Source organism: Triturus cristatus, chromosome 10 (assembly GCF_964204655.1).
Source record: "Triturus cristatus chromosome 10, aTriCri1.1, whole genome shotgun sequence".
Lineage (NCBI taxonomy): Eukaryota > Metazoa > Chordata > Amphibia > Caudata > Salamandridae > Triturus > Triturus cristatus.
Window position 1 is genome coordinate 1,120,793,308 of NC_140593.1, and position 22,753 is coordinate 1,120,816,060.

The following is a 22,753-nucleotide window of genomic DNA, read 5'->3' on the forward strand; positions in this document are numbered from 1 at the left end:
TTGCTTAGCATTAGAAAACATCCAAAGAAAGTCTGACTCCTTGCTTGAACAAAGACACACACATCTGTGCCTCAGCAAGGAGCTGAACGCTGTTTAGAGTTTTGTTTAGCCTAGGTAAAATATCCTACCATTGTCCGCCTCCATGCTGAGGTATGAACACACACCTTGGTGCCAAAGCGAGAATCCAGGAGCTGCATTTTTACTTAAAGTTCATACAAAGCTTTGCTCCGGAAAGAAGCCAGAAACTGTTTGACTTTGTTGCTTATGCTAATAAAAAATCCGGTAGGTACCTGAATCCTTGCTGTTACACAGAAATGTGTATTGCACACATGTGTAGTATTTGGTGTTTGCCCACAATTCTCAGAGCCAACAACCTGAAAATCCTTTCTACAATTACTTGGTGCTACTTTGTGTAGGACCACACCGTCTACACTCTTCATTCCACATACAAAACAGTAAACAGTATGGCAAAAATCATCCCCATTCGTGGTATTCTGCAATGACCCAGCGCTCCATGCAGAGGTTGACTTGCTTACCGTCTTCCAAGCCTTACCCCTACATTTCTCAGCCACCTCATTACCTTCTTTGGTATCTAATTCTCATTGCATGTTCTGAGCCAATATCTTATTTTCCTAGCATTCCTCATTTCCTCAGATTTCTTTAACAGTATTCAATCTAGCCTTTCCATTGCTCTGGCCAAGGGCCCCCCCCCCCAGTATGAGTTCAAGTGCGGGTGGCACTGAAGTGAATTGATTTGTTTCCTGACACTTCTTCATTTTAATGTATAACTCCTAGGTCAAGCAGAAACATTATAAACACTTTGAGAAAAAATTTCCATGTCACAACGGCAGAGTGTGGTCAAAGGTTGTCAAAGAAGCCAACAATGGTGACAAAGAGAAAGATAAATTATACAAATGACAGAGAAAAAAACAGGTTAGAGGTAAATGAAGCGAGAGAGGGAAAAGGAAGGAGAGTAGGCAAAATGCAAATAAGGGAAAAAGAAAGAAACAAAAAGGTAGCAAGATGGGAGACGATACAAAAGAGGAATGGGAAAAAGCTGGGGAAAACGAAAATGAAGGATGAAAAGAAGGGCTGCAAGATAAAAGATGGTAGGGCCAAATAAATGAAAAACGGTAGATGGAAGATGGAAAGAAGGAAAGCAAGAACATAAGAGTTAAATAATGAAAAGAAGAAATGATTGATGGGAAGAAGAAAAGTAAGAATTAAAGAATAGAATCAATACAAGAAAAGTGTGGAAAAAAGAGAGGAAGGGCAAGAGGATTATAAGTAGAAAGGGAGGAACAAGCAAGTAATCTGAGAATGGGAAGTCAGAATTAAAGGAGGAAGAAAAGGAAGAAGAAATATAAAGCGGGACAGATAGAAAGAAATAGATGGGATGAAAGAAAACCGGACAGAAGAAAAGAAAGAATGAATGAAAGGAGAATGGAAAGAAGTATGGAAATAATAATGGAACGAAAGAAGACAGCAAAGGAAAGAAGAATAAAAGAAAGTAGACGAAAAGAATACATGAAATATATGCTAAATATGTAGTTTTTGGCTAAGTTATTTTCAAGTGATGCTGCAAAAAGTACCATTATGCACTATTTTTCGCAAATTTCCTTTGATGGATCATTTCCCACTTGCCTTTTTAGGGAAGGTCGGGATCGCTCGCTTTGCTGCCACATGGCTCTAAGTGGGAGGTATTTTATTTTTCTAGCTACTCCCTTGGTTCCGACCTTGCTGATCATACCCTTTTCCACACCCAGTGGTCTTTTGGAGATTCCACCCGCAGGGTTTGTGACTACCCACAAAGCAATACAGCACTGAACAAGAATTGGGTGCCTACCAGTGTATCTAGGCTTAATGAAATGGCTGGCAGAATATATGGCTTCTGCTCAGGTTGGGAAATATGAACAAACACAGATGTGAACGTTGATCCTACCTGGGTGTGGTGAGACAACTGAGAAACCACCGCTTGTAGGTCTTTGAATATTTGTGCTTGTAGTTGTATTTCCTGTTCCTTGGATCACAGTCATTGTAATAGAAGAATTATTAGTGGTAGCAGTAGAATTATTATTAGTAGTAGCAGTATTAGCAGTAGTAGCAGTAGCCGAAGTGCTGGTCACATTCTCTGTAATGCCTCCTTTTAGTCCGATACCCAGCTTGTCCAGGTCTGACTGCTTCTGTGCTGATATCCAGTTGCTCACAACTGGATTATTTTGTTGATTCTTCAAATCACCAACGTTTGGACCAAGTAAACTTTGCACATCACCAACGGTAAGATTCTAGAGGATGCAAAATTATGTTTCAGTTTGGGATATTATGGAGTCCGCAGATTACAACACTTTTTTAGTACACTGTAATTACAGTAACATTCTCTTGGTTTAAGAAATATTGCTATAGAAGCCACAATGCATAAACTAATTTGTGTGTTGATGATTTCAGTTTTCATTTCGGTAATATCAATGACCTCAATACAATTGAAATGTTGACATATCTTTCAGACTACCTACATATCCTATGTGTGATTTGCGCCCCGGCCGACACTTTCCAATCCTCTGAAATTATTCCTCAGGCTTGGACTGATGAATCTTTCATGATCTTTCAGCTAAAGGACTCGTGAAGGGAAAGGATATCCCCAGACCTTCCTAAAGTTAGGAGAACAATTAATAACATAAACCTACAGCTTCTCAAAGATACTTTCTCAAATCCTCCTGATTTAACATGTCCTAGATGCAGTTCCACTGAATACTTAAGTGAACCTTCAAAATTGCTGACTCTACTGCCACTCTCCATCTATTAAAAAAACAGCAAGCACATGCAACACACTCGGTGGTTCAACAGGTGGAACGGAAGTGACATATTTGCTATGATTCCGAGGTTAAAACTATTTATAGGGAAAAAATGTGAACCTTCAAGAAGGCCATTACCGAAATTCAAAAACACAACTAATAAGATTGCATTATAAATACAACTAACAACCAGAGACTATTTCTACCAATCTTTCTGTGATAAACTACCTGAATTCTTTTTAGCAAACCTGTACCCTAATTTGCACCGTCATCACATAAACTAGGCCAGTATCAAATGTTTTCTCCCAAAGAAGAGGTTAATATACCACACAGTTCAGAATTAAATATGAACAATATATGTTCTCCTCCTACTCCTTAATTTAATCGTTTTAAATGTCCAACCATCAATGAAATTAGCTTGATACGTAAAATCTTGTAAGCCAGGCTCCTCAGGAGATGCAAATCCCACTAATACTCACCATAACAATGTTCCAAAAATCACCAAAACAATTTACAAGATTATTATTTTGTCACTACAATTTGGAATGGGCTAAGGACTTAAAGCAAGGGATTGTCAAATTGTTACTTGAAAGTCTAGTTTTGATCTAGAGGCCACCCACAAACCATCGTTCTATAACGTTACTCACGACTGTTGCAAAAATCCTTGATTAAAATAGAGGCTAATCAGCTCTGCAACTAATTGTAGATCAACTCACTTCTGGATGACTCACATTTAGGAAGACATGGCATTAGATTTGATTATAAAGTGAAAATGAACATACAAATCTCTTCAAATGTGTTAACATACTCCTTGCTTTTATGTAAGCTCATCCCGCTTCTCTCACCATTATCAATTGATACCAGAAAAATCATCATGGCCACCACAATATGTTCTATTGTAACTTGTTCAACATTGTCATCTCTAAACAGCAAGTAAGGAGACTTCAGCACATTCAAAAGCAGGCTGCTAGAGCCATCATACAAACCTCATGACACACATCAGTCAAGCTTGTCCTTTATAAACACCATTGGCTCCCTATCATAAGAGAATTAATGCCAGGTCTCTCTGTACTGTTCATAAATGACTAAGGGCCAGATATACAAACACATTTTCCCATAGGTACAAAATTTGTAACACTGTTTGATACGTCTGGCCCTATGTGATTGCCCTCCCGAATCTTCTCAAAACAGATTTAATCTGTACGAACCTATTCATCACCTCTGTTCTTCTCAATCAAATTTTGTCAGGGTACCCTGAGGTAGAAAAACTTTAGCTGGCGACAAGTCCTTTTCTGGCATCTCAAACTGAGATCCATCTCCATTCTAGTTTTGTTTTCGGAAACAACTTAAAACCTTTCTATTCTCTCTATAAATCTGGCAATTGCTCCCTGTCAAAGGCTTTTCAGTGCTTAGACGTCCTTGGGTGGACCCAGCATGTAGCAAATAGCCATAGCATAACATAAAGCTGTATTAAGAGATTGTACTAATCTGAAATTATATGGGTCATGGTATTCCTCCTTTTTTAATTCAAATGTTGTGCTGGCAATTTAATTATCTATTCCAGTGGTCTTCAAACTTCTTAATGCTGAGCCCCACTGCTGCAAAAAAAAAAATCCTTGGCCCCCCCCTCATATTTTTTCACAATTATTCTTCTAAATTGGCAGTGTTTAAATATATCTAAACATATTTAACATTGTAGTTAAGCTCTGTTAACTCTGTTTACACATACTCCCAGTCAGCATATAAATTACAAAAGTTGTTAGTGATGGCCCATTACAAGGTAGCTTACTGCCGCTCATGTTTTTAACACTTAAAACCAAATATGATGCTTCTCTTAGCCAGAGACTGGTGCCCCCCCCCCCGAGGTCACTTAAGATTACCCGCCCCCCAGTTTGAAGACCTCTGATCTATTCTGTGGCTAACGACATTTTATTACAACCTATTTCCCTTATTCTCAAAGAGTTTATATTGGTATCTGACTCAAAGCTTAAATCTTAGAAATATGAATGAATGCAATCGAGAAGTTTACTTAAGATTTTACTTCAGGCCAGCCTTCAAAAATTCAGTGTGAAATATTTGTGATGCACGTTTGTAAATCTCGGGTTGAGTGGTATTAGAAGTGAAAACTTGAATTATAAAGTGAAATACATCACACTTGACCTTAATTCAGGGGATACATGCTGGGTGTTGTTAATATCTGAATTATGACTCTCCAGTATTTCCCCTTCAGTTTTATCTAAGGTGCTGTACCATTTCATCCTCTCCTGAGCCATTCTGTAATTTTTCAGCTTTTGTCCTACCTTTGCCTGGCCAGATGTTGAATTTTTATTCTGTTCTACGCCAAGTTATCACATTGCTCAGTATTTTATGTGTCGCCCTTATGTTAATTTTACCTGGATTATTAATATAAACTCTTTCTAATTCTAATAATTGGTCATCTAGTATTCAGACCTCCTCCCTCTTGATCTGGTACCAGCACCTCAGCATCTATGTCGGTCTATACACTGATCTATAACCTTCATTCTCCTCCGCTCTTATGACACCGCTCGCTGTTCATTCTCATCTACTGTTTGGGACATTGGACACTGCATGCTTAATTAATTCTCCACTGCCGTTGGGACACTGGTCACTACATGCTTCATTATGCTCCAACTTTAAGACACTAGTCCCTGCGTACTTCATTCTTCTTCACAACTAGGACAATGGTCACTCTATGCTTAATTGTCCTCCACCCATATGACTCGACTCACTGCATGCATCATTCTCCTCCATTCTTATGACAACTTGGGGATACTGGTTACTGATTGGTTGTTCCCTCAATTCTTAGGACAGTAGTCACTGGATGTGCCATTCTCCTCCGCTCTTACGAAACTGGTCACCACTGCTTTAGTCTCTGGCACATGTGGAACACTAGCCACTGCATTCTTCTTCACACTTGGCAGAATTGCCACAGCATGCGGTAATCTCCTGTACTCACTGTATCCTTCTTGTGCCTCCATTAATAGGACAGTTGTCACTGCTTGCTCAATTCTCCTCCACACTTAAGAAGCTTTTTGCCCCATTCTTTATTCTCCCCCACCATGCGATCCTAGCCACTGCATGGTGCATTCTCCTCCATTCTTAGGGCAGTGGTCATTGCATGCCTAATTCGCCTACAGACTTAGGAAACTTTTCACTGCATGCATTATTACATCTACTTTAGGACACTGGTGAAAGCACGTTTCATCCTTCTCTGCACTTAGGACATAGGGCACTCCATACTTCATTCCCCTACACACTTAGCAGGCTTTTTACTGCATGCAATATTACTTCTGTATAAGAACACTGGCAACAGCATGTTTCCTTCCTTCTCCTCCACTCTTAGGAAACTTGTCACTGCATGCATTATTACTTCTGCCTCAGGACATTGTCCACAGCATGTTTTATCATCCTCTGCCATTGGAATAATGGGGCACTGCATGCTTCATTCTCCGGCAGACTTAGGAAACTTGACACTGCATGCATTGTTGCTTCTGCCTCAGGACGCTGGCTACAACATGCTTCATTTTCTTCTACCCTTAGGACACGGGCAATTCATGCTTCGTTCCCCTGCAGACTTAGGAAACGTTTCACTGCATGCATTATTACTTATGCCCCGGGACACTAGACACAGCATGCTTCTTTCTCCTCTGACCTTAGAATAATGGGACACTGAATGCTTCATTCTCCTGCAGACTTAGGAAACTTGTCACTGCATGAATTATTACATCTTCCTCAGGACACTGGCCACAGCATTCTTCATTCTCTTCTACCATTAGGACATGGGGCACTGCAAGCTTCATTCTCCTGCAGACTTAGGAAACTTGCCACTGCATGCATTATTACTTCTGCCTCAGGACACTGGTGAAAGGATGTTTCATTCTTTTCTGCCCTTAGGACATGAGGCACTGCATACTTCATTCTCCTGCAGAGTTGGGAAACTTTTCACTGCATGCATTATTAGTTCTGCCTCAGGACATTGGTAAAAGGATGTTTCATCCTTTTCTGCCCTTAGGACATGGGGCACTGCAAGCTTCATTCTCCTGCAGACTTAGGAAACTTGACACTGCATGCATTATTTCTTCTGCCACAGTACATTGGCCACAGCATGTTCCATCCTCATCCTCCTCTGCCCTTAGAGTAATTGGGCACTGCATGCTTTATTGGTCTTGCATTGGCCTTAGTACATGGTTCACTGCATTACTTCACTGCTCTTGAATGGAGGAGCTGCTCGCTTATATACGCTTCCTCTCTCTCAGTCTCTCATCAATGTTCACTGCCTTGTCCTGTTGACGCTAACTGCTAATCACTCGCCTCTTTACAGAATGCAAGCACTGCATATTCAAAAGTGACCAACTCTGAACAAGTCATCACTCCTGAAGCACCCAGCAAACTCTCACTGCAAACCCCCTCTCCTACCATCACTGCGACAGGATTTAGCGCCGTGAAGGTGTATATGTCCAAGTTCACGTGTTGTTGGGCCAGGTCCTTTATGTCACCAGCAGGAGCACCACCTGGAAGGTAATTATAGACAAAAAAACACATATTACACACCTTCAAACATGTTATTAACTAATATATAACAATATAAAATAGGGTGGTGCTTCCAGAGTGCACTGTAGACTTGCACCCTGTCTCTAGCAACAAGGTTGTGAATGTAACAAAAAAAAAATGTCTCAGCCCAGTGGTTCCCAAACTTTTGACTCCTGAGGACCCCCATTGAGTCACCACTGGAAGCCATGCAATTTGTATGATTTAAATTTCAAACATTAAAACAGTAATTCTAAAAAATAAACACGTGTACACACAAACCAAATACTTAAATTACTAAGGATTTTTGTATTTTATATTGAAAGAATTTGCAAAAAAACGAAAGATTTTAATGGGAAGGTTGGTGCAGCATCTCCTTGACTAACTTTTAAATGGTTGGTTTTATTTCGTAGTATGAGACTCCTGCTCCTGCCAGGGCCAGACTGGAAACCCAAAGCAGCCCTGGCAAATGTTTACAGACCAGTCCCCATACGGTGCACACCAAGTGCAGATAGTGAGCCTGACCACTACAAAGGGGGCTTTGCGAGGCTCTCCCCCCAAGAAAATTTAGGAAACAATGGTGCATTCTACAACACATTTATCATTGTATATTGCGTTGTATTAGCTTTTAAAGAATAGTAAAAGTTGACCTTACTATGCACCAGGCTACGACAATCTTTGTTGGTGTTCTTCAATGATTCCCTTACTATCACCCTCCAACAGTGCCTCTCATCTCTCCATAGCCCCTCTCTGACATGTATTATAGCATCTCTCATACCACTGTAGGATGTCAGAGCACTTTACATCACACACATAGAGACAATGAATCATACATGTAAATCAGTGTATAGAAAATGTTACAAAAGGCAAAGGGGATTACCAGGTGTAGGATTCACATGTCATCCATAGTGGTAGGCATTTTTAAACAGTGCTTGGGCTGGAGAAGCACAAACTCAGGATCCAGAACATAACACAGTGGTTAGCATTGACTTTAACAATAAAAATGTATTTCCACCCAAATAAACCTTTTTAGCAGCATCAGGTTAATGAACTAACTTGTACCATGCAGTTTGCAACCAGCACTCTGATGACAGTTTATAGATCACTGTCACTTATGAACTGCACAGTAATAAAAGAATCTCTGTGACAAAAGCAGTAACCTCTGAAACTCTGATTGAATTGCAAAGATACGTTTCTAGGTTGGAAAACTCCAGCCTCCGGCAATGGCCCGGCGAAACGACAGTAGCAACAGAGCTTCAGGAGCAAAATCTTAAAACCTGAGTTTGTTGTGAAACAGAACCATATCATTATCTGAGTTGAGCCTGTGTTTAGGCCAAGGGCATTTTAACTGTACCCTCCTGACTGCTAACTGGGGTATCTATCTATCTATCTATCTATCTATCTATCTATCTATCTATCTATCTATCTATCTATCTATCTATCTATCTATCTATCTATCTATCTATCTATCTATCTATCTATCTATCTATCTATCTATCTATCTATCTATCTATCTATCTATCTATCTATCTATCTATCTATCTATCTATCTATCCTTTAAGTACCACAAAATTCCCTTCAAAGCCATCAAGTTAAAAAGTTTACTGAGAGCAGCAAAAACTTTGCACCACAATGTTTATGATTTGAAAGACACAAGAACTGCTGATAGCTCGAGCGACAGGGCAAATGTTATTTCTGTTTAAGAGTTCACACTTACGACCGATTTAGATCTTGGCGGACGGGTTACTCCATCACAACGGTGACAGATATCCAGTCCGCCAAAATATAAATCCCTTTATATCCTATGGGATTTATATTTCGGCAAACATGACATCCATCACCGTTGTGACGGACTAACCCATCCGCCAAGATCTAAATCAGGCCCTAATTCACTCTTCGTATTCTACGGCTGTGGAGTGGTATGTCGCTTCTATATAAATAAAGTTGGGTTTTTTATTTATTTGTTTGTTTGTTTGTTTATGCCTTTCTTCCTTTTTCCCCTCCTTTTTATATTGATAGGATCAATTTATCAAGAGGTGTATTCATAATGCCTTAACAAACAGTATTTGTTCCTGCCACACAGAGGTTGGCAGGCGGTTCCAACTCCTAGGGCCTATGACTGCTAACATTTTATAACACCAGGGGGTTTGACCCACTGAATAATTGATGGTTGGTACTTACTGATGCTTGGTTTTATAAGATTATAGTAAGCTGGGTTCTGGTCCTTTGCATCATGGAATGCGGCTGCAGCTTTATCGTACAGCAACATCTTCACAGACTCATTGCAGGCGGACGTGTCCAGATCCATGGCGTACCTGTAACAAGACATGAAGGGGCCATGAGAGAAGGAATAGCAGATAAATAATATATCAGACTTGCACCTCCTGCTGCTACTCTCCCTCTCTTGACTTACATCACCAAACCTCACTTAGGAACACCACCTTCCAAGCTACTACTGGAGACAATGAACCACTTACTCTATCACCACAGGTGGGAGGTCAGTGCACTGCCACAACACACCCTAAAACAGCTTTCTGGAGGGACTTTCAGCAAAGGGTTTGTTGGCCACTACTGGACTTTGAGGGTTAATAAACTATACTATCATAGGACACAATGTTTGGATCGTCTACTAAATATTACCAGAAAACACTGAATTTTGGATTTATGTCAGCCCACCCTTAGTAGATGCTAATCTGACCATGAGCAGTGTTGTACTATGGGAAGGCTTGACATTCTAGGTTTGATCTTTAGTTTGGCTTACATACATTTTTTCATATAAGTGTTATAAGGTGAGGAAGAAATTAGTGTTTGAGTGGAGAGCGTGGAAAAAAAAAGAGTCAGGTGTCTGAATTAGTAACAGTTATAGGGAAAACAGGAAAAAGGGAAAGGGAGAACAGTAATGAATATGAAAAAAAATGCTTTCTAGTGGACAACAATTATAAAATTCATTTTCACTCTGTGTTCGCCTCATACCTTAAAAGGAATTGAAGGCAAAACTCCTGGTGAATTTATTTAGTAAAGAATTAGATGCTTTGTATTAAGCAAACGCATAATGCATAGTTTAATGGCACAAGCTCCTGCCTAGTTGTAAGACATGCTCAGGGGGGAAACTCTGATTTTGTGAACATGCCTGGTCTTAAGGGAATGCGCGAACGGATGTCCTTTCTTATCATATGTCGATGCATGGCAAAGTATGGCGCCATATGACATATATGGAAGGCAGAAATTACATGGTCTCCTACAGATACCGCCGAAAATAGCAGCTATATAACAGAGTATCAATGACAAAAATATTGTGAAATATTGTGGGGACAAAATATGGAGGCCTAATTATTGAGAACCAAAATATCACGAAGGTAAGTGCATATTGGCGAAAATAGTCTTCACTCATATACAGCACGAACCATATTAAGAGCTTTTCTCGAAGACAGAAATCTAAAATGTTTACACATTAAAAATGAAATGCAGAATAAACTGATCTCAGTAACAGGTTTTATCTGAAACATATTTTTATTTAAAATGGGAGTCAATACCAACCCACAGACTTTCACTTTGTCACAAGGAGTGGATATATTACAGAATTTGTACAGCGCACAAATACCCCGGGGTGCGTACTCGAGCTAAATCGACAGTAAACTTCCGTGCAGCCAAAGGCAAAAGCATACCCTCCCATTTGGCCCCACCGTCCCATGATCAGAGTGCTGGAAATCAGTGAATAAAGGATTTATAAAGCACAGCAAATCACCTGTGAGGGTTTGAAGGTTCGGGACTTGCTAACTGCTTCATGGTGATCTGTTCAATCAATGAAAATGTGGGTAATGCAAGGAGAAGGCACTCATAAACTGGGGAAGAACCAAGGAGAAAACAGTGAAAGCGAGGCAAAAGCAGAGAGAAAGCACTCAAAAACAGGAGGAAAAAAGCAAGGAGAAAGCAGTGAAATATAAGGGAAAAGCAAGGAGTAAGCACTCGGAAAACAGGGAAGAAACAAGGGGAAGTCAGACCCACGACCGATGCAGCAGCACAAGGAGAGCTGGGCATGGGACCTGCTCAATGGGGTCTTGACGCGGCCTCCATTAAGTAGGTGTTGGGAGGAGGGAGTGGCCCTGGAACACTGTGTGTGGGGCTAGCTGGGAGTAAGGAAAACGGGCAGCAAGCGGCAGCGGCAATGAAGGATAAACAAGGAGAAAAGAATGAAAACACAGGGAAATAAAGAAGAAGGCATTAAACACTGTGGAGAATCAAGGAGAAAATAGTGAAAACGTGGGAAAAGCAAGGAGAAGGATCGCAAAAAAGGGGAAAAACAAGGAGAAAGCATTGAGAATGAGGGAAAAGCAAGGAAAAATCATTCAAGAAACAGGTGAAAGGGAAAGAGAAAGCATTGAACAATTAGGGAAACGCAAGGAGAAAGCACTCAGAAAACAGGGGAAAAGTGACTAGAAAGCAGTGAAAAACGAGGGAAAAGCAAGGTTAAAGCACTTAGAAAAACCAGGAAGAACCAAGAGGAAGACAGGAGCAAGAGCTATGCATCAGCACAGAGAAAGCAGGGCCTGGGACCTACTGAATGTAGGTCCTAACTGGAGGGAGAGGCGCTGAGAGGCAGCGGGCGGGGATAGGCGGGAGGCAGGAAAACGGGAGGGAGCAGCAATGAGGGAAAAACAAGGAGAAAGCAATGAAAACGTACGTAGGGAAACAAAGCATTAGGAGCACAAAGAACTGGGGAAATATGAAGTAGAAAACAGTGAAAATGAGGGAAAGTAAGGAGACAGCACTCAGGAAACAGGAAAATTAAGGAGAAAGGATTGAAAAATTAGGGAAAAGAAATCCGAAAAGACTTTGAAAAGGAGGAAGAAGCAAGGGGAAGACAGGAGCAAAAGCAATGCAGCAGCACAGGGAGAGCTGAGTCTGGGTCTGGGGCTCACATGCGCAGCCCACACCGGTGTAAACATGCATTCATGTGTAACGAGCCAAGTGCCCCTTACCATAACTGCATTGCAGACTTAAAAGGTGGACACTGGTGGTAACCATGCACAGTCCATTTACCATGTGATTACCATGGGTGAGAAACAAGTAACTGGGACTCACTCACACTAAAAATGCCAACAAACAGGTGATCAAAAAGCAAAAAATCCAGAGAATTGAAGGAACCCATTTGAAATGCCTGCATACCTCAGAGAAGCTTTGCAGTTAGATGCAAGCTCTCCATCATTCTCTCCAAACAACCAGTCTTTGTGTATTCACCTACCTTATTGCTATACCTTCTTCCTCAATGATTTTCGAAGGAGTCAGGAGGGAGTAGTTATGTGTGCAGCGTATGAACAATGCCTTAGTTAAGAGAGATATCTAAAAGGACGGCAACTGTATCAAAATACGCTTCCTTCCACATTGGCTCCGTACTCCACTGGACGGCCTTGCATTGTTGCTCAGTGCACATATCTTTTTTAAGGTGGAGCCTAGGCAGCGCGCATGCGCTGTCTTCAAGACCTGCTGAAATCGCTAATCAAAGTGTAATCCAGCCTTCTGCTTGCAATTGGTTCACACCTGTGCCGCTTTTATTTACTGCCTTCTTATTGGCTGGTGCTCTCGATACAGCACTTCCGTTTTTAGCTCAGGAGCACCATCCAGCTACAGTTTCCTTACGCTGTAGGTGTTTATGTGTTCCTTTTGGGGCTACTTGTTTTATTACTTGTTTTATTTCGTTCTAGTGTTACTGTGTGAGTGCCTGTTCCTAGTGGGTTGCGCTGTTTATTTTATCACCATGGCAATTTTAGCTCATAAATCCCATTTAATACGGTGTCCATTTTTAAATTACAAAAGAAATAAGCAGGAGGAGAAAGAAGGGGGCAGCATGAATAAGACCTGCTGAAATCGCTAATCAAAGTGTAATCCAGCCTTCTGCTTGCAATTGGTTCACACCTGTGCCGCTTTTATTTACTGCCTTCTTATTGGCTGGTGCTCTCGATACAGCACTTCCGTTTTTAGCTCAGGAGCACCATCCAGCTACAGTTTCCTTACGCTGTAAGTGTTTATGTGTTCCTTTTGGGGCTACTTGTTTTATTACTTGTTTTATTTCGTTCTAGTGTTACTGTGTGAGTGCCTGTTCCTAGTGGGTTGCGCTGTTTATTTTATCACCATGGCAATTTTAGCTCATAAATCCCATTTAATACGGTGTCCATTTTTAAATTACAAAAGAAATAAGCAGGAGGAGAAAGAAGGGGGCAGCATGAATAAACTGTATCAATTAAAATCTATATCAGATATTATGGATCACTGTAGTGGACTACATTGAATACATGGCTGAGGGCCTCCTTGTACACAGGACGCCAGTGCAGTTTTATCAGATCCTCGGATGCAGAGGAAAAATGTGGCAGCCCCAATGCAAGTATCAGGCCATCAGGTTCTGTATCCTATGTAGCTTCCTCAGCAGGCCCCCGTCCAATTCCAAGAATGGGGAATTACAGTAATCCAGGTGACTAATTATAGTCCCCTGGTTCGCAAGCCAATGGTGAGGTTTTGGAAGGAATGGTAAGATTTATTCTTCGCACCTTTAATAAGTAAAAAGCAAGTGGTTACGACATGCATAACCTGGCCACACTGGAGAGTAAAGGTTTGAGGTGGAACCCCATATTTTAAATCGACTTGGCTGGGTCAGACAAGGTTGGTCTAGTATAGGACCAACTAGCACTCTGTTGTACTTTTTCTATTGTCTTAATTTACCAGTTCACGATTGACGGCCACCATCTTGGAACAATAAATGACATGTTTTAAAATGGCCACGCTTCATGATGCATGCATTCATGTGTGATGACACTGTAGCCGCCAAAGCATCAAAATGCATTTTCGCACATGCTTATTGAAGCAAGAACACATATGCATCATCTGAATTTATTTTTCAGCAGATGTTGATTCACCTTGGCAAATAAGCATTTTTTTCTTTTTGCTGTTACAGGACAGCTTTTGCAAAAAGCATTGGCCAAGTCAAAATGTTGGGTAACACTGTTGAAACCCTAAACCAACTGGCTTTACTAATTCTTGCTCTGAATGTTATTACTTTTGCCTCCAAACTCAATAGTGCTCAAAAGGGACTCCAGTGTTTTCACTTTTTTGATTCTCCAAAAAGAAATTGAGACAAATAAAACGAGCAACAGAAATAGTTTATCTGCCATGTAGTGCTGTAAATAGTACTGACTTCGAAAGGTGGGAAGCCATCAAGTGGAGAAGAAAACGGTTTCTTAGAAAATGAACAAGTTAGTAGTATAGAAGAAGGGAACATGTCCACTGAGTTTCATAAAAGCACTTGGCTACTTCAGCTATTTATAACTTCCCTCAGACAGTGGCTCTCAGCTTGATGGATGTAGTCCATTCAAGGCTCTCCAATCTGATTCAACTAAATGCCAGATATTATCTGAATCTCACTGGGTAACCTCAAACACAGAATATTTTTTAACATTCTGACTAAGTGGGACACACAATTTCATGCTGGGCACTACACTGTGAAAGGGTATCCAAAAATCAAAAGTTTGAAATATGGGTACATAATATGATGCAACATACCTGATGGCATTGGGATTGATACCGTTGAGTTGAGCATCATTCAGAATACAGACGTAATCAGTGCCAATCGCGTTCAGCTGGGATGAGTTCAATGGGTGTCCAGAACTAGTGTATTTATCAATAATTGCTGAAGCCTAAAAAAAAAACAAGTGTCATTCTTCAGTTCCTTACACTTTCATGTACTTTCTAGTGTAACATTAACTATATATAACTTCTGCAACTCCTGACAGAACTCTAGCGAGAGCTCTATGGCCCGTGAATGTGAGGCTCTGAAGGCCAGTCTGGGCTGAATCTACAGAACCACGCTGTCTGGCTCAGAAAAGTTCTGATCCCCACCATGGGCCCAATGAGCATGAGCAACCTTGTGAAACCCTCATTGGAAGCCATTGGACCTGCCTCACTGGCGAAGTGTTAGACCCAGACAAGTAACTGCGTTTGAGGGTAAATGTCCTCACCTGGTCTAATCCAGTGTGCACTGTCACGCCTTGTTCAGTTTCTCCACTGTTTTACAGAGCAGTCCAATAAATGCACTTATGGATGGATTTTAGCACAATTTCTGAATATCCCAGATGTCTGCATTGGTTTCCAAGGCTGCCCATGTCAATAACAGTTGTCCTATTTGGCCTCTGTTAAAAACTCTCTTCCTTTATTGCTCTGTGCCCTTGGTTCCATGGCTTCCCACCCTATTCTTGTTTTTGTACTGCGCCCGAAGCATAGCTTCTCTACCACCCCTTTGATAGGATGAGCTGTGTAGTTCCACTGCTGACATTAGGGAACTACCTTTTAATTTTTTTGCACTTCATGGATGGACATTTCCTTTCTTTTTCTCTTGTGCCACTCTTTTCTTCTGCTGCTATAATCTACCCTCTCTCTCCTTGTTCATGAGCCCTAAAGTCCTACTCTGGCCGCCACCACTTTTCTTGTTTTTGGTTTTACCTAACTTTTTTCATAGTACCTTTGGAGAGCCTGGCAGCGACGCACTGTTAAGTGGGTGCTTCCCCCACACTCACTCATTGCTCCCTCACCCACTCACCCATTGTTCCCCTGCCACTCAATTCCTAGCCTGCTTCTCACCCGCCTGCATTTTATATTCCCCCCAACATTATAATTATGTTTGCAAGGGCCCTGCAACTGCACAGTGCTACCGGCTCCTTCCACCCTTTAGTTTGAGCAGCATTTCATGCAAACCTTATTTTCTAATTACCATTCCAAAATGTCTCTCCACCATGTTATAATGGTAAATTACAGTCACAAATGTCACTAGTGCATCAGAATGCTGTGCATGAGCAGTGATCATGAAATGTTTTCTCTTTCTATTCCATTCCAAACTTCTCAATCCAAAATTGCTGAGTATGCTTGTGTGAGCTCACTCACGCAAGGGCGTCCATCTTGAAAAGGTTTTTATCGTAAAGATAAAGCAATTCAATATTACATGCTTAGACAGTGATGACTGCTTTGCAATTTTATTATACAATGCAAGCAAGCATTGGCAAAGCTTGTGGCTCTAACCTTCCTTATAAAATGTTAAACCTGTTGACTTTGCCAATGTTTGTTAATGTCCATTAGATTATATGGGTATCAATGTTTTTATAAATTTGGTTAGGAGATTCTGTTATGTATTGCTGTACAGTTGTTTATGTTGCTTACCCCTGTAAGTCTCTAACCTTGTCCCACGCTTTTAGGGGGTGAGGCAAGGGGGGTGTTTCTATGAAATCTTTGGATCACCTTTTAGTTCTAAAAACGCCCCATCTATGCGTCAACCTATGTAGGTAAGTTTAGATTTACTATTTTGAACCACACATGTGAATACCTTGAAGACCTATATATTGTCAAGGAACAAATGTGTTGTTACATTTAGTAAACATACGCTTACCTATATACTTAACTTTATGATATAGTGGTGGTCAATATTCAGGCTACTATACTTTTGAAAGCTGATAATAAAGCCACAATATTCCGACGGGTTACCTATGAACATAAATTATTTGTTATTTTGCTGGGAGCGTCATTTGCTGCAAAGTAATTGTTCCATAAACTCACTGTGCTTTTAAAGATTGACCCAGAAGTGCATCAAGAAAGGCCCGGGATACTCCTTTGCTTGTAAAGATTGCTGGGAATGGCAGTGCCCAATCCCTCCATCGCCTACACGTTTTGCCCAATAATGTATCCTCAAACATTAGGTACAGAGACAGCTAAGGTCGAGGTTAAGTAAACCAAGCAGAGGAAATACAGGTCCAAATTTACTAGGATTGTGTCTCTAGTTGCGTCACATTTGTGACGCAGCCCCAACAAAACATCCATTTTGGCATATACTAAGCCACTCAATGTTGATTTGCGTGGCTTTACGTGGTTTAGGAAATACAAATTAAAGCAGCGCATAGCGCTATCTTGCATTACTTTGCGTTGGGTAGGTGTTAGGTGGCATTCCCATGCATCCACCTATGTATTTTGGCACAAATCCAGATGTACAAAGATTTGTAAACTGGGGATTGCACCAGAATGGTGCGCCTACCCGACAGAGGCGCAACGAGGAGAAATATATTTATTTCTTCTCGTTGCTTTCCGTTTGTATGTGTGATTCATTCTGCATCATGCATAGCAAGAGGAAGTTGCCTCTTAGGATTTTTTGTGTAGGAAGCTGCTCCTACCTGCACAAAAACAATCCTGCCTGTGGCATAGGTACCATTGCTGCATTGAGCAAGAGTGCCTGGCTGGCACTAGGCAGCACACAGGATGCCAGCGCTAGGAGAGAGCACAAGTACACCATATTTTGGTATATATGGGGCATTTCTGCTCTCTCCCTTTCCTACAATAAAACACAGCAAGTTGTCTTGCTGCATTGCGTGAAATATTGGTAAATCTCCCTCACAGTTATTACACTATCCTTTTACGGTGCGGTTGTCTACAAGGCTAACATTAGGCATGCTCCTCTGTTCTTTTGGGAGAGAGGACAGAAGCTCTGATTTGTGGTTGCACTGGGCATCTAACTAATTGATTGCTCTTCTGATGAACAACACAACATTGTAATGGCATAATGCACCACTTTTAAGGGCACTCCCATTCCAACACAACACTTTCATAAAATATCCTGGAGTTTCTCCCAATCACAACTCACCACTTTTACCATTCTTTGTAGAGATATCAGTAGCAGCTGGTGTAGGGGAAAAGTGGTGAGGGAGCATGGGGGGAGTAGCAGTAAAACCCACCCCCCCCAAAAAATCTTACCTGCCGCTCTTCCGCTCCTCTTTTCACAGGCTGGGTCTCCCTTACGGCCTGACGCTGTTCTCATGGTAGTAATCCCCATGAGAGCAGTGTAGGGATTGGGTGGAGTGGGTGGTTTTACCCTCCATTGGGGTTGGGAGCCTGTGCCTGCTGTTTTTCTCCACCCAGAAATTCAGCCCTGTTGGAGAGATGTCATTGCACATGTTGGTTTGTCCATCCTAAGATGGCCGGCCAAACCAACATGCTCACTGACAGCAGTGCCCACCACTCCTCCGCCTCCGCCCCCCAGCTGCTATCGTCATGATGGCCCCATCCCCAAGACTGAAGAAAGATAAAATGATAATAAAACTGCTTTATTATCATTATATTGTTTGTTTTTCTCTGCGGGCAGGGGGCGACGCTCCTCCGCCATAGCTGAGCAGCCACTGCTGGAGATTGTTTAGTAATGTCTTACTATGTTTATCGCTCTTTTCACAGTCCCTGTACACTGCCCAGGCATACATCTTCATCTCTACTTTTCCTTTCTCAGTCCTGAAATACCATGCCTACATCTACCCTGATAACTTTGTTTTCTTAGTTCTTGTAGCAATCCAGTCACATTCTTTCACATCTGCACATCTGAGCACAGAGAGTCTCCTGGAGAAAGCCTCCTATGTTCTGCACACCTATTATACATTTACACATTGAATAAAACATACCACATTGTCGGGAGGTCCAGTACTCAATAAAGCTTCAAGAGTTTGCACTAACGTGATGTTCCACTTTTTGATGTCATTTTCATTGCACTGAGAGGTGATGCCTCCTAGGCTGGGCAGCAGGCTTTCGGGATATCCAGCAGGATACATCTGGAGGAGCAATGAAATAGCACTTAGCATGTGTCATTTTATGATTATGTCAAAAATTTAATTCTGTCTCCTATGCATGGCTCCGACACCGAGGAAGCATCATTGTTCTACATGAATTCTTGTGCTGTCGTGTAGTTCCTACAAATCTATATAGGACCTGCGCCTTTAGACAACATAAAGTAATGGATTGGTGTCCAGACTGATTCCAGACACCCCTAAAGAATATGTTAGTCTGTAGACCAACTAGCTTTCAGTGCCACTATAAGCCCAACAACCTTACCAAGGAGCGAATCGTTTCTGGCAACTATCGAACATGACAACCCTGATCCCTCAGAGATCGTGGAAACAGTGTACTATTTTTCACTCAGTCACTCGTGCTCACTTGTTCTCAGAGAGATATACAGAATAAACGGAGGGGAAATTTTCAATGAACATTTATTGAACCACCGTCATTCTAGTATATAAATACATGTGCTGCAACAACCATTAGACAGAAACAGATATATACGATTATAAGCACCAACAGAGTAAATAAAAGGTAGAACTGTACCACCATGGTGCTAAAACAGTGAGTATATTCAGGCATATAGATACATGGTAGCAATCATGAGTACTCCTAAGATGCAAACCCTAAATGTACCTAAGTGTACCTAGTATGTATGTAGGTGTATAGCCAAGAATGCCCCTAGGAAAGAGCCAACCCCATTACCTCATGGGAGAGAATGAAGGACCCCTCGAGTAGACACCCCTGGCAAGGGATGACAGACCACTGCTTGCTGGAGTGTCTGTGTGCAGGGACTTCAGCGTTTCTCGTGTCAGCATGAAAACTTCTCCTCTGTTTTACCCAGCGAAAATGTGGCACTTATATACCCGAAAGGTACCCTCAGGGGTTCTACCTAGTTGTGTCATGGTACTGTGGGTCTGTCGTCCAAGGATGATGCTTGTGGTGACTTTTGTACAGGGTTATTATACAAAAGATGGTAATCCTGCTGTGATACTAAGAATCCTCATGCATAATAAATTAGGCTAGTTTTCAAAGAAAACCACACAACATTTATTCGGCACATAACTAGGTAAAAGGTCAACGCCATAACCGTTATGTAGAGCAATGTAGGACAAATGTAGGTAAAAGGTTGTTTATCTACCTAGGCCTATGTTGAGGCACATTGGGGCTCATAACAGGGCAAAGAAAGGAAATTAGACATTGGACCTAAAGACCCTAAATGAACAGGACAGTAGATTTGCAATACATTTTTGCACATAAATAAGTATAAAGAATTAGTAAAAAACATAAAAAAGTACCCTTAATATGTATACAATTTCAATTTCTCTGAAACTAAAATCGCTTTTCATTGTCTGGCTTAACAGCGCGACTGTCGCCAGACGACTATATGACCATCACTAGAGAGGGGCTTTAGCTCCACCCATATGTTGGGAGCCAGGAGTACGTGCTTTGAGTGGGCAGAAGTTGTGAGTTCTCACAAAAAAGTGCTTGCCCTCTACAAAGGTGTGATCACTTTCTTTATTTATCCAGCTGCTTAAGTTTGAAGTTTTACAAACATACACATGAGATTTAAATATTTTTAAAGTGTCTTAGATAAGTAGATCATTTTTGTTGCTCTTCTTTGGCAGCAGCACAGATGGGAGGAGGATAGTCATTAACCTACATGATCTAGCAACTTTAACCTGGCCTTTTAACCTACACCAAGACTAGTCTACAATTCTTTGCATCTTCACAAATAGATATTTATTCCCATGTTGTATGCTAGTAATTTTTCACATTGCCATGCAACATTCCTTTAACCCCTTGTGTGCCACGCCCTTTCCCCGCCCTGTGCCGGGCGTTGCATTAGTGGGCGGGGTTCATGACGAGCTGGACTCGTCATGGGCACAGCGCAACCGCTGCCCATGACTAGTCCAGCTCGTCATGGGCACAGAAGGGGTTAAAGCCAGACCTGTTAACTTTGCCAATGCTTGTTTGGTATGGTCTATCCATTTTACATTGAATTTGAAAATTGCATAAAAATATACAATTTGTTTTCAAACACTGAGTGGTGCTTTCTGATTGTTTGCTTATTAACTAATAGATGAAGCTTACCAGCTGAACACCTTTTTAAATCATTTATCCCTAAGTGATGGGAAGACCGAGTGCTACAATCTATCCCTCCCCTGTCGAGATGGTGTTCAATGACTCCATTGAATTGGTTCTACATACAGATGAAGGCTCCCTAAACACAGTTCCACTTCTTGCACCATCTCCACTGTCACTAATGAAAGTGACATGGTTGTTCATTTACATGAATATGATATGTTCTTATGTAGCAGTACCTATTGGCTGAACCTTCCTTTATGTTCATGTATGTGTGTTGTTGCTTGGTCTTCATTATCGCTATACCTAAAAATAAACCGAGGAAACCTGAAAAGTACAAGTTGGGGCTGAACACTCGTTATGGCCGCTTGAAAGGAAGCTCTGGGTTGACTCATCTTTTGAGACAACACAGGTGATGCTCGTTGTGAGAAATTGGGTTGTTGGTTGACTGGAGCATGAGCCCTGGTCAAGTAGCAGCCACACTCCCTTACAGGGTGAATCACAAAAAGTCACTAAATTAACCTGTGCTTAACTCTGTCATGTAGTTCCTAAAAATACATAGGCTCTGCGCCTTTAGACAACATAAACTAAGGGATTGGTGTCTAGACTGATTCTGGACACCCCCAAAGGTTATTTTAGCCTTTCGACTAGCTGGCTCACAGTGCAACCATAAGCCCCCTAACCTTACCAAGGAGCGATTAGTTTCTGGCAACTATCGAACATGGCAACCCTTGATCCTTCAGGGATCGTGGAAACAGTACAATACTTTTCGCTCAGTCAATCGTACTCACTCAGTCTCAGAGAGATACACAGAATAAAAGATGGGGACGTTTTCAATAAGCATTTATTGAAAACAGCGTAGTTCTAGTATAAAACATGTGTGCTGCGACAATCATTAGACAGAAGCAAATGTAAAAGATTACAAGCACCGACAGAGTAAATAAAAGGTAGAATTCTACTATGGTGCTAAACCAGTGAATACATGCAGGCGTATAGACATGACAGTAATGAAGCTTACTCCTACGATGCAACCGTACCTAAGTGTACGTGGGTGTAAAGCCAAGAGTCCCCTAGGAGAGAGCCAATCCCATTAACTGATGGGAGAGAATGAAGGACTCCATCTTGGTCTCAAGTTGGACACCCCGCAAAGGATGTCAGACCACTGCATACTGGAGCTACTGCATGCCGGGAGCTCAGTATCAGCGTGGAAGCATCTTCTCTCTCTTTCTAATGAAAGTATGGTTCTTTTATACCCTAAAGATAGCCTCGGGGGTTCCTACCACAACCGATATGTTGTGAGTATGATTATGTAGATGAACCTAAATCAATACCTGCAATTATGCAAAGTAGCTATTTTGCCCTAGGATAAAGTTGACCATGACTTTTATACAGAGTATGCTAATCCTGTTATGTACTTCATGTGCAGGGGACTCTTCTAAGAATTCTCATGCTTAATAAATGAGGCTAGTTTAAAGGAAACAGATTGACATTTATTCAGCTCATAATTGGGTAAAAGGTCAGTGCTAGAACCGTTATGCAGAGTAAGGTAGGACAAATGTAGGTGAAAAGTCATTTGCTATTCAGGCCTAATTTGGGGTACATAACAGGTAGCTTAGCACAAAAAGCAGTGAGGCTTAACTTAGAGGCAACGTGTAAAGTATTTATGCAGCACACAAACAGTAATCCAATTAGTAGAACCAGAGTTA

At 41.3% G+C, this 22,753-nt stretch overlaps 1 protein-coding gene across 2 annotated transcripts in view; it reads right to left on the reverse strand.

Moving 5' to 3' along the window:
• Positions 1 to 22,753, reverse strand: part of MSLN (mesothelin) — a 177,082-nt gene that overhangs the window by 5,699 nt on the left and 148,630 nt on the right. For both annotated transcript variants that reach the window (XM_085629354.1, XM_085629353.1), the window contains exons 28-32: positions 18,812 to 18,958; positions 14,892 to 15,025; positions 9,522 to 9,655; positions 7,230 to 7,324; positions 1,943 to 2,285 (exon numbers count right to left, since the gene is read on the reverse strand). In XM_085629354.1, the coding sequence (XP_085485480.1) occupies positions 1,943 to 2,285; positions 7,230 to 7,324; positions 9,522 to 9,655; positions 14,892 to 15,025; positions 18,812 to 18,958 (853 nt within the window). The remainder of the gene's footprint in view (positions 1 to 1,942; positions 2,286 to 7,229; positions 7,325 to 9,521; positions 9,656 to 14,891; positions 15,026 to 18,811; positions 18,959 to 22,753) is intronic.